Consider the following 13,738-nt stretch of genomic DNA (forward strand, 5'->3'; position numbering starts at 1 on the left):
TGCTTTAACCCCAGCCAGCAACTACGCACAACACAGCCACTCACTCAACTCCTTCACAGTGGGATGGGGGAGACAATCAGAAGGGTAAAAGCAAGAAAACTCATGGGATGAGATAAAGACAGTTTAATAGGTAAAGCAAAAGCCGCGCATGCACAGGCAAAGCAAACCAAGGAATTCATTCCCCACTTCCCATGGGCAGGCAGGTGTTCAGCCATCTCCAGGAAAGCAGGGCTCCATCACCCATAACGGTTACTTGGGAAGACAAATGCCATCACTCCGAACGTCCCCCCTTTCCTCCTTCTTCCCCCAGCTGTATATGCTGAACATGACGTTGTATGGTCTGGACTATCCCTTGGGTCAGTGGGGGTCAGCTGTCCCGGCTGTGTCCCCTCCCAGCTCCTTGTGCCCTCCCCCAGCCTGCTCGCTGGTGGGGTGGGGGGAGAAGCAGAAAAGGCCTCGGCTCTGTGTGAGCACTGCTCAGCAGTAACGAAAACATCCCTGTGTTATCAACGCTGTTTTCAGCACAAATCCAAAACATAGCCCCGTACTAGCTACTTTGAAGAAAATTAACTCTACCCCAGCCAAAACCAGCACATGGTGGTTGGCAAAATGAGGTGAAAATGTTTTATTGAACTCTTAAATGGGCTGAATGTGCTAAAGATTATGCAGGTCTCTGTTCTTATACAGATACTATTTAATGTTTTCATTAATGAGTTGGCTAATACAAGAGAGGATGCTTGTTTAATGTATAATACTATGCTGCGAGGAGATTGAAAACACTTTGAAGGACACAATTAGAACTCGGTATGATTCTTGCAGTGATTTAAAATCAATAAGGATAAATGCTACACTTTGAAATAATCAACTTCATAGATAGAAGATAAGAAGTGAGCATTCACCACTGAAAAGGTTTTCAAGTTTACAACATGAAAATGAGTCATCAGTACTAATACATAGCAAAAAAAGGAAAACAGGACTTATTAACGTGTTCTACAGCATCTTTTTGCTCTATTTCTTGACAGCTAGTGTGAACTACAGCACTTGGATCTGATTTTAGGCACTGTATTTCAAAAAGGATATGGACTGATTAGAAGTGATTAGAGGGCTAGAAAACATTACTGAAAGGAGGAGATTGAAAGAAGTGAGTCAGTTTAGGGACGAGATGTCTGAAATGAGTTCCTGAATAGGCAAAATGTTGCTGGAATGAAAAAAGGAATAAACGTGACAAATTATTCATGTCTCATTAGGCTAGTGAAGAGCAGGAGGGAAGATTTAGGTTAGACATTCAGGAATAACTGCATTTATAAATTATATGAATAGGAAAGAGCAGGTTAGTCTCCCTTGGGATTTGTGGAACCAGCATCACTTCAGTTCTTTAAAAACAAACCAGGTAAATATCTGTTAGCAGTGGTATGGCTGAAGCTTGCTGTGACAACATATGGACAGACAAACATATGGACAGAGCAGAGACCTGAATTCTTCAATCAGGGACAGGCAATACTGTAAAGAAGACCCAATAACCTCCATTGGGAATGGGAGAAACATTTGAAAGGGAAGATACTTTCTGAGAACTGGGGAGTCTCTCCCAGAAGAGCCAATTGATGCATTACTGTGCTTGCTTTATTATTTTGCTTTCATTTGAAAAGATTTTAAGTCAGATTTTTTGGGTAGAGTCAGGAGAGAAAGCAAGAAGAGAAAGCTCTTTTCTTAGGAGGCAAGAGGAAGGAGAGGAATGTGTAGGCATCCGTCTAATTGGCTTGGCCTGCTACACTTGCATACCAACGTTGGACTTTGATTACTATTTTCTTTTCCTTCTATCATTATCGGAGGGACTATTAATGTGAGCCCAAACTAATTACCTAATAAGCAAAAGCTGGAAGTGGCAAATAGTTTTAGAAAACAAGTCTGCTGTTATGCCAATAACATCAAAGAATGGGAGACTAAATTGGGTCCACATTTAGCATATTAAGGCAGCATTGGTAATCGAGCAAAAACTTGAATATAGATGTTGGTGAACCAAGAAAATATCTGTTGCCAATAAAACTTCTTCTTCCACCTTTGAGCTGTTCTGGGGAAAGAACTCTTTTCCTAGTTTAAATTATAACTGCACTGGGAGTAGATGGGTGAGGTTACCAGGATGGTTAAATGTAAATAGCTAATTTAAATATAGCTATATCAGCAAATGTTCCGCTACACACATCTTCTAAATTGCCTTCTGTAGAATAACACTTCCAAAATTCTTCAAAGATAACACATCAACAGAGATTACTTTGACATAAAATCTCACAGGAGAACTGAGAATCTGTTTTGGATTTGTAAACTGATTTTAAGATTACACAGATATTTAAGTGCCATTTAGAAAATCTTATCAGTAATCATTTCGAAGTTCCAAGAAATGTTATTAAGACAAAGCATAATCACCTGTTCATGTTTTTGTGTGAATTATCAGCAGTCATCTCAATGTAAAAGTATATAATTTTCATTTCTGAAATGTCAGTTGTTAACATGGCATCCCAGAGGCACTACTAATCTTTGGGATTCCTGGGCTATGAGGATTGAGTCAATTGCACAATTATGTACTAGAATGAGCACCAGTGAAGCAGTGAGTTACTGTGTAATTTTTAACTATACAAATAATTGTAGGCCTTTACATTAAATTCTGTTTGAAAAGAGAAAGCTCTGCTTTGTCCATATAAAGAGAGAATAATAATATCAACACAGAACATAGGTAGCCTTCTTAATTTGGAGATCATGAAGTGCTAGGTAGACCTTGGGAAGGATTGTGATCCCCTGCTTACTGGTAAGGAAACTGAGGCATAAAACAACTGAAGTGTCCTTTAATGTCTATAGGACTTAACCTCCTGAATATGAGCCAAGTGTCTAAATGTCCTTGAGGATGTGTGTCTAAAGGATTTGCCAACTTCAATTTAAATTCAACATACTCTATTTTTTTCTATTACACTGGCAAGCTAAAAATCCAATATAGCATATAACTCAGAAGGAAGAAACTTAAGTTAATGATATGCTGAAGGAACCTTAAAATGGGTTACAAGTATCAGATATCCTGATCTGGATGAGAGACCTTCATGAATACAGATATGCTACACTTGACATGACAGGGGGGTGACTTGATCGTACAGAGTATAAGGTTATTATGCATGTTCCTCAGTGAACATGCATAACAGATGGATAAGCATTATTATATCCTTCTTGAAATAGGTAAACTGCCACTCTCATCACACACAAAGTCCATAGCAAAACCCAAGTCTTTTCAGCACCGTTATTTCTCCTTGGTCACAACATCACAGTCCTTTATGCACAGTAAAATATGCTGTGACATTTTTCATTTATGCATGATTCTCTGTATGAGAGGGAAAGTTTCTTCCTAACTCAGCTGAAGCACCAAAACTCAGACACTTGCTAGATTTAAGGATCTTATATACTGCAGTTGATCCCTTTTAACTTTTTGTTATCCACTTAGGTAATATATAGGACTAGACCTCTCAAAACCCATATTCTAACACTGCTTTACTTATTGAACTGCCAGAGGAATATGAAAATAACAAACTCACATTGCTTTGTCTCCATACAGTGACAGTCCTTGCTATTTTCCATGAGCTGCATGTGGATACAGATTTGTACACACTCTTGTTTGGAGAGAGTGTCCTAAATGATGCTGTGGCTATTGTGCTGACATAGTAAGTACACCCACCTCCATTCTTTACTTGGTGAGATAATTATGAGCTTTAATTGCTGATATAATTCTCACTGATATAGTTTGTGCAAGTATAGGTATAACATTTGAAGATTTCATTACAGAGTTGTAGTTCTGTTCTTGGTTTGCTAAATACCAGAATTCCAGTATTGTTAGTGGTAACTGTGTATCCATAATGCAATTTTAGTTCATTTTCTTCAACCTAGAAAGCAGTATATTCTGTAAAATGTGTAAATTTAATTTAATATTATTTCTTTTCTTATCTAAACAAGATATCTTGAAAAAATGATGTTGAATGAGCACCTAGGACAGGGCAACCAGAAAATTGGAGACAAGTTCTTTTTATTTTTTGCAATCTATTATTTTCCAAGATTAAAACCACGAAGTGGTACACAGCAGCTCAGTTTATCTAATTCTGCCTATTGAATCTAACAGAGCTTCAGCTGATAATATTATCTTAAATTTATATATAGCTTTTTTATTCTCGGGAATCCTCAAACATATCACAAATGATAGGCCAAAAATCACACAAGTATGTGCTGTCCTAAAAACACAGCTGCTAAGTACACGATTAACAGGATCTCAAGTTAACTCCACTCTACATGTATTATATGCTTCCTAGAGCTTTGCTAGAAATACAAATAATCCTCTCAGATAATCTTAAAAGTAACAGAACTCTGCAAAATCAAAGTCAGTTTTCCAGGATGCTTGAAGATGCTTCACAGTAAGCCTCAATTCAGTGCCACCTTTCTCCTTAAAGTACAGTTCCTTGAACTAGGATTTATCTTATCCTTCAGAAAAACAGACTTTTACAGAGTTTACAGTCGTTAAAAAATGAGCTTTATATTTTGTCTGAAACCCCATGGAGAAACTTATAGTAGTCAAATTGCAAAAAAAAACCCAAACAAAATTGTTTCATAATACAAAAAAAATAGTATTCCTATTTAACTTATCATTCTCCAATTATCAGTCTAGTTACATTCACCTACACTAAACTCCTCACATTGTTTTTAGAGCAAGAGTAAAATTTTCAAACACTGTCAAGTGTCTAAGCACAGCATTTCATGATTAGATGCAGCACAGCTGTCACATTCAGTGACTGTGGTTGGAATGCATCACTTAGGAGAGCATCTAGTACATCAGATAATAAAATGCGCAAAAGGAAAACTAAACAAAGAATAGAAATCTCAGTAGAGAGAACAGGTAGAAAAGCATTAAAGCAGCTATTAGAATTGGAAAGAAGCATGTAGGTGACAGAAAGTCAGATTTTTTTCTTTCTCACTTGGCTTTGTTTAATAAAGGCCTAGACATTATTAGCTCATTTAGACTCTTCATCTGTTAGTGCAAGGTTCCTATAGGCTATGGAACAGTTAGACTACAAGCAACTCAAGGAGATGCAGAATATTTTAATTCTCTAGTTTTCAGTCGCTGTGATGTCAAAGCACATGGATCTCTTCAAAGGTGCAACTCAACTGCAAAGCAAATCTAGAAAGAAAAGTACTATCAGATAGTACATGATCGATGAGTTTCTAACCTCTACTCTTCCCAGTACTCAAGTCTAGGTTATGACCCTCAGCCTGCACATGGATACAGAAATCTATAGGAAGGATGCCTGAGGCAAATGCTGGCTATCTGCTGCTCATGTTTTCTTTGCTGTACATGGGAGATTACAACTCTTTTTTACCATAGGATCTGTTGTGACTGGAAAAGTAGTGTATTTTTCTGTATATTCAGTGTGACTAATACTTTGATTTCTCTGAAATGTTTAGTCATTTGTAGAGGCTGAAGAGAATATATAGCATCATTAGTTTCACATTTCATTAATTTCTGGCTTAAATAATCAACTTCTGCACAAATACAATGTTTCTGCAACCTGACATGATCTTCCTTCCTGTAGCCTTTTAAGTAAAGATATACTGTTAATAATGTCAGCTTAAGTGCATTAACACCCCACTAAACCAAACCAAGTTTAAATGAAGAATTTTATTTTTCTGTCACTACAAAACAACAGCTAGTTTTTTTCTCTGTAACACATACCACTTTTCAGGATGGTGCAAGCACAACATGTTCGTAATTACAGTAATAAGGGACTACTTTAAAAGGTGTGAGAATAACGTTTACAAATCTGGAAAAGCAATAATAAGTCATTTTGTACACTATGTAATGGTAAAGAGAAAATAGAGTAAGAGAATATACAGTGTCTTTCATCAACTAACAGAATAACCAAGTTAACATCTGCAGGAGCAACTCACTGCAGGAATGGGAGGAAGAGAAAAGAGGGAAGGCCCTTATGGCTGGCTGTGGCAATTTAGCAAGGTCAAGGTAGTATGGCTGTCTGCCAACAAGGCTTTATATTGATGCCTCTCTTTTCCTTCAGCTTCTCCCTTCAACCTCTATTTTTCCTGTGCTGTTTATCATGTAGTTTAAGAAGGAGAGCAGCAGGACCAGCTACCCCTACATTTTTCATATAGATTTAGTAAGTCACATGAGCTGTGTGTTGCTGCAACAGTATGTACAGACACTGTGGCCAGTTGCCCTCAGAAAATACCAATGAGGTACACAAGTTCTCCAGGCCAAATTAGCAACTCTCCTATAGGCCATCTTACAATACCAAACACCTTGGTGTTTGTAATAATTGCAAGATTTCATTTACTGTGCTATTTTAAGATAACCCATGCAGGAGGGATACTGTGAATCAAATTGGCAGTAGTGGCTGCAGAACAGCTGACAAGCTGTTGTGCATCTGGGAGAGCTCATATACACAGGGGCCTCTATAAGCAAGGGTATTATAGATGTAACAAGGATTTTCTCCTATATAAGTAACTTGCAGAGTTGCTTATAACTTTTTATTATTAGGACAAAAGTCTCCTTTTAATAAAAAGTCTGTAAGAATTCTTACAGAAAATAAACATTTTGGAAGAAAACAATGGTTTAAATATTCAAAATTAGTAATTTTTGAGCCTGTTTTGTACCAAGGATTCAAGACATTTAAGAAAAATTATAACAAAGCCCTACAAAACAATACTTATTAGATGACTAAACATGTCTGCTTTTACCCAGAAAAACCTATATGACTAATAACGCCACAAATATTTCCTACGTACTTTGTTTTCCAGGAGATTGACTTGGCACCTGTGTCCGCTTTCTATGTCTATTTACGGCATAAGCTTTATCTGTAGAAGTATTTTATATATGCTAATGTTAAAACAAACAAATAAAACATATGTAGGAAAAATAAGATATCTGACCTTCTGAGTGTGTTTAAATATGCTTAAAGTCGTTATGATTAGAGATTGTTTCACTATTTGGAATTTAATTTTAGACAACAGATTATGGCAACCTTTTATGAAAAGATCTTTCCAATCATATTTTTATTACAATTTTTAAGAAAGAAATCATTCTCAGTTCTTCAGATACATTGTACTTCATCACCAAGAAGTTTACCTGAATTTATTCTGTAGCTTCCAGAATGAAAGACTATAATTTAAGATTTTGTTTCTTGTATCACTGTATCATAATATATACTGCGTGGAATGACTTTGTTTGCTTTCTTGGGGATTGGTTTCATAAAAGGTTCCAGATGATAGCTTTTTTTACCACTGTTTGTATTCTCCAACCCCTGGGTTTTCAACTTCTTCAGCTTTTTTGCAAAAATATTAACAACAAAATCTAGCATACAAATGCTCCAGCATACATAAGGCTGTTCTCTTAGCTATAAATTTAACCTTCTGCCATCCATTTCTGTGAACATCATAAAGCAGCACTTTGTTCAGCTTCAGATATGCATAGGCATTCATGCTATAGGACGCAATATTGAAGGTGATCTATTTAATTCATAGATTTCAGACCCAGGAATGTTTATCATTGCTTAGGTTCATAGATAATACTTCACAAATACAGTGAACTGTGTGTACTTAGCACTTACTAGCTGTGGTCCACATTCTAAAGATCAAAATTGAGAAACTTCCCAGTAACTTCAGTTGGAGTTGTGTGTGATGAAGACTGTAGAATCTGGGTGAAAAATAATAATTTATGGATATTTTTGAGCAAATAAGATCAACCTCATTTCATTTTCATTCCTTTTTCATTGTTCTGTCTTGATATGATGCATCACTCGCTGAAGAAAACATCCGCATATATTTTGAGCGCACATGCTGTAGGTTTGGACTTAGCATGGTTTTTGCACATTTGCAGAGAAATTTGATGAAGAAAGCATGGAAGAAAAGCACTGAATAGCTTGAGATGTGATTGAAAAGTAGCTGAACAGGTCATTAGCATTGAGACAGTATATTTAGCAGAGCTATTTAATCTTTCTCATGCTGAGTGCTCAGTGAGTGCAGGATATGGAAAGCAGTAATGAATACTGATACGTGTTCCCAGCTAACAAATTATCTAAGAGAACATTACACGAGAGATGTTTCTATTGTAGCCAATGTCAGAAGTGTTTGTATCGTCAATATGTGTAAGACATGACCTCATTTCTCTGCTGGCTCTGTACCATTGCTCAGTGGGCCTGAATTTCATCCCCTTCCTAGAAGAGGTGATAATATGGAAGTCACATGGACAGCAGGGACATCAACATTCGGCAGTGTTTTTCATGAGTAATCAAAATAAGTGAGTGGCAGCCAGAGGACACAGGACATGTGACACTGTGACATGTGGCAAGGAATAGATTTACTAGCTCTGTTATATGCAATCAAGAACAGTTTGATACATGAAGGAAGTGGAAATCCTGGAGATAAAAAGCATGGCTGAGGATCACACGGCAGTGAAGCCAGAGAACACAGAAACTGGCTGACATATGAAATGAAGACCTCCCATGTCAAAGTGCTAATTGCCTTAGAAGGCTTACAAGTATAGATATTTCTAGGCAGAGAGGAAAGCGATACTGCAAGCATAGTTTTCTTGTGAAGTTTGGCTTTCCGCTTTTAAGTAAAGTACCTTAAATTGTATGTAAAGGAAGAGGCGATAACCTAGGAGGTTCGGGAAAAGGTGAAGAGGAAGGTAAACAAAAAATACTGGATTCTTTTGAAATAGATATCTGCCTCTTTTGTAAAGTATCTATTGGTTGTACAGATTCCACAAAGTTCATTCATGCCGATTAGCAAAAATTAGGCAATGGAATGCCCAGATTTAACACAGTCGGGCTGTAAGGCTCCCTTTGAAAAATTCTAGGACCAGTGCCAAAAGGCTAAATTCTTAGAACTAGGTAAGAACTGAAGGCGTAACAGATCCTGTTCTTGTATGACCCTGTCATGGTTTAACCCCAGCCTGCAACTACGCACAATGCAGCCACTCACTTCACCTCCCTCACAGTGGGATGGGGGAGAAAATCAGAAGGGTAAAAGCGAGAAAACTCATGGGATGAGATAAAGACAGTTTAATAGGTAAAGCAAAAGCTGCGCACACAAGCAAACCGAAACAAGGAATTCATTCACTGCTTCCCATGGGCAGGCAGGTGTTCAGCCATCTCCAGGAAAGCAGGGCTCCATCACCCCTAACGGTTACTTGGGAAGACAAATGCTGTAACTCCAAATGTCCCCCCCTTCCTCCTTCTTCCCCCAGCTGTATATGCTGAGCATGACGCCGTATGCTCTGGATCATCCCTTGGGTCAGTGGGGGTCAGCTGTCCCGGCTGTGTCGCCTCCCAGCTCCTTGTGCCCCCCCAGCCTGCTCGCTGGTGGGGTGGGGGGAGAAGCAGAAAAGGCCTCGGCTCTGTGTGAGCACTGCTCAGCAATAACCAAAACATTCCTGTGTTATCAACGGTGTTTTCAGCACATATCTAAAACATAGCCCCATACTAGCTACTGTGAAGAAAATTAACTCTACCCCAGCCAAAACCAGCACAGACCCCTTGCTGATAAGAACAGTATTTGTTGGTGAGATGCATATTTCCACTGATGCTCACAGATGCAATATTGTTTCAGGAATTCAGTGAGCTTCTATTGGCCAGGTAAGATGATCTGAAATAAATAGGTTACATTCCTTCTCCCCCCTCCCCTTTTTTTTTTGCCCCCCAACATTCTGTGCTGGTAGAAGAGCACTGCAACCCCTTTCTACATAATAAGCTTCTATGGATTAGTTCAAAGATTTATCAAGCAGTTTACCATGATGAAGAAATTTCATTTTCCAAAGTTCTTGGAATATATTTTTTCTCTAACAGTAGATATATTTCAAGTCCATTTTTCATGATCTAGTTACAGCATATGACAACATATCTGTACTTGATAAATTAACTGTCCATAGAATCCAGACCCCTTTTTAATAATTTAAAAGGCTTGAGATTTATGACAAATAGTTAGAGATTGCCCATTTTCTTGCTTTTGTCTTTCCTTCTTTAGCATAAATAGAGCTTATCCACTACAGTAGGATAAAGTACAAAGGAGGAACTCTAATTATTCAATGTATTTGTGATACTAAGGCATAGTATTGAGGGGAAAAGGGTCAGGGCAAATTGATAAAGGCGATGGCCAGCTTTACTGTGCCCAGTGAGGAAATCCCTTGTAAAAGTAGTTTCGTGGCTCCTCTTAAATATTTCCAGGATGGTCATGTACCAACACATGTCATAGCATAACTCTTCTCTGCTCAGAAAATACTTTCATTCTAGTCTAGTAGTACCTTATACAAGTTCATATCACGCTCAAACCACTCTTTCTTGGCAGAAGTTCTCATGGAATTTTGTATGGGGCTTTCTATAATAACACAGTAAAGATAACTGAGACAAATTTGTTGAAAAACAGTATCCATTTCCAGAGGAAATAACTCAGAAGCCAGAGTTTAGCTCAGTTTGTGCTGAACCTTCTAAGGTTGACATTTCTTAGACAGTGATCCCTATAATTGCCTTAGGAAGTCAAAAGAATTCCTTCTGTCACACTGGTGATTCTTACTGGTAAGTACAGTCATGATATTACTAATTTTAGTTCAGTTCAGATCTCTTCAAAACATAAGAAGCTCTTTTGATCAAAGAGACCTCAAATAGCAAATTAATAAGAATCTTTAAAGCTTTCTGGTTTTAGTTATTTGTTTGCCTGTATTTTTATTACTTCTGTGGTTTTAATTCTGTTATGTCATTGAATCTGAAGGTAGTTTACACAGGAGGAAAATGTAATCAGAGACTGAAGAAACAGACATTTGACAAATACCAAATATAGGTACAAATATTCAGTTTATATTTCACTGGGTGATTGGCCTAGTGAGGTAACTATCCATTATCTGCAAGTGTTACTTTCCTACTTTTCACAATTTCTCATTGTGATTCCTTGTGTATGCTATATTAAAATCAGCAGTTCTATAAAGGATATGAAAAGATATTGTAACTGTGCTGCTGAATAATGGAGTTGGGAGCTGGGATTTGCAGGAAATAATATTGGCTTTGAAAGCTATGATGGGTGTCTCCTTGATGCATATCTCAGTAGATGTGAGGCTCCCTTTATGATTATTTTAAGCTTTCTTCTTTTGTCATGGACTGCCTCTAATTTGGATCCTTTGACCTTCCATTCTTTGAGCATTATTCTGTATAGACTTTCCACGCTTTGATCCCTGAACCCATTGAATAACAAATTTTGGAGAGGAAAGACAGCTGAATGTTCTCATATCATACTTTTCGCTTAAACTGCAGTTATAGTCAGAATGTGGCCTTTAAAAGTGGCATTGTGGGCTTCCATATGTACTGTCTCAAAACCTTTTGTATCATGTGTAACAATTAAGAAACAAAGACTTTTCTATCAGCCAATACTTTGTCTTTGTTTCAGTTTCCTCCTCATCTGTCAGTAACTGGGAGTTCATTCAGTCTAAGAACATGGTGAACTCTGTCAGCCTGTATCCTATACCTCCTGCTGAGATTTATTAGGCACTGTTAGCAAATAGCAAAAATATAATTGCTTCAGTATTCATCACATATCAAAAAAGAATGTTTGTTTCTCTATTGCCCTTGTATTTCTAGCCATTTTTTAAACCATGTATTCATGCAATTTCTTGGTGTCTTTTACCATACTATTTCAGCAACTGGAGTGAAAAAGAAACTCATTTAAGTTCTATTTATTTCCAACATGTACCTGAGTGCAGACAAGATGTTATTCATGCATCCTAGGCATGGCAGTATGTAAGTAATAGTGTAAAAAACCACTTCTATTCATAAGTGGGCCCTTATGCGCATACAGTTAATAGCTTTAGTGTACCCACACATGAAACTGTTCAGCCTAGATACTTATTTTTCAAAAATGTGTAAGCCTCATTCCTTGCCAACTACTGTACAAAGTGTGCAGAGAGACATGCTTCTCGCCAAGGAAGAGGGAAATAGAAGCACCTGTGCCATCAGACAGATGACAAAAAAGTAAAAAGGATTAACACATGCAACATTTTCCTGCTTAAAGAAAATAGGTGGCATGTAGATTTCTACAGGTGGGAAGAGATGGTGAAACAGAGATGAAACAGAAAGCAAGAAACTGAACTAGTGAAAGAAACAAATGGAGATTGTGAAGGCATGGCTAGAAAAAAGAGTGAGAAGAGACAAGACATGGTGAAAACAAAGATAAGGCATACTGTATAAATACAGATCATGACAGTGATACATAAACCTGTAGCTAGGACTCTTTAGAGGGAAGAAAAGCTTGTTTACTCATAGGGATGCAGAGGAAAACCTGATTATTTTTCTCCGGTACAATTTCACAGTTTTATGTTCTTTTGTTAGGAATGTCTGTGTTTGAAATCTTTAAGCAGTACTTCAAAACATGCTCCTGAACTGTAAAGAAACTGTGAAAAGTATAGGAATTAGGACAGCCAGTTCTGAAGAGTGGTGTGCTGCAATCAGGTAATGAATCTGAATTCAAAAAAGGGATGAGATTCTGCCAGAAACTCAGGGAGCTGCCCCCAGACCCTTTCTTTGTAGACGTTCTTACATAAGTTAATTTGGTAGAACTGGAGGAACTGAGTCTTCTATAAGCTCAGTTTGAACAGTGGCAGGCTTAGATGGGTGGTTGCCTTTGCAAAACCTGATCTAGAACTCACAGACCAAAGTAAGACCAGCAAAGGACTATAACAGGCATAGGAAGAGTTGCTCCATGGTACTGACTTGCATGACCTTGAATCCTTGACAAAGACTTAGGGATTTCAATGCCTGTAAGCTACAGATCTGGACAAATGACTAACTGGTTCTCTGGAGTCAGCCATTGCCTCACTCCAGATAAATACTATTTGTGATTTTATACCCACAAAGATTCCTGAGGAAGGATGGCTGTAACACTGTGGAGGGGAATGAAATAGAATTACCTGAAAACCTGAAGGAAAGCAAAATGCTAGATGGAAGCTCAACCCAAACATTTCACTTACTGGTTCTCCTTAGACAAGATGAATTTGGCTACTATTCCCAATATTCTTAGAAAAGCTTATGTACCAAGCAGCCATTCAACCAGTCAAATAACAGAGTAACTTATAAATGAATAGAGCAAGGAGTTAATTGTGCAATAAGCTAGTGAGTGATTTTAAAAGGTGAATGAGGAATCCTTTCCATCTATTATTTCTATAATAATGAAATTATGGTTGTCCATCTGCTCTTTTTACCTTTGAGAAAGGGTTTAGTCCCAGCTTATTTTGTTGATGATAATTAGTGTTTCACGTCACTGACCATCTGGAACAGGAGATGTGAGCACTGGGAAACTAACCAAACTTGCTATTAACAGGAACTGTAAAAGAGCTTCTTTCCCAGAATAGAGGAAATCCCACATAAAGTGATGGTGTCCTTGCTTAATAAAACTTCCTTTCTTTTTTCTCCATAAGCTTTACTGTACAGACCACTGCTGTGCTTAAATCGGGGAAAAATGCTATGGAATTTCTGTAAAGCTTGTTATAGCTGGAATTTCAGTATGAAAATGGAGACTTGGAACATGATGTTTTCAGGAGGTAATTCTCATCACTGTTTTTTTCACTTTTTAATATTTCATATCCCTTTTTCCAATATCAGCTCCACATTAAAATTCTGCTTCGCTTCTAGTTAACACATGCTAAAGGTCTTTCTAGCTATAAGTT

General features: G+C 37.6%; 1 protein-coding gene across 1 annotated transcript in view; it reads left to right on the forward strand.

The window, feature by feature from the left end:
- Window positions 1-13,738, forward strand: part of SLC9A9 (solute carrier family 9 member A9) — a 224,283-nt gene that overhangs the window by 57,715 nt on the left and 152,830 nt on the right. Inside the window, exon 6 of the mRNA XM_075031727.1 lies at window positions 3,593-3,698. Within this exon, the coding sequence (XP_074887828.1) occupies window positions 3,593-3,698 (106 nt within the window). The remainder of the gene's footprint in view (window positions 1-3,592; window positions 3,699-13,738) is intronic.

The sequence above is a fragment of the Buteo buteo genome, chromosome 7 (assembly GCF_964188355.1).
Source record: "Buteo buteo chromosome 7, bButBut1.hap1.1, whole genome shotgun sequence".
Lineage (NCBI taxonomy): Eukaryota > Metazoa > Chordata > Aves > Accipitriformes > Accipitridae > Buteo > Buteo buteo.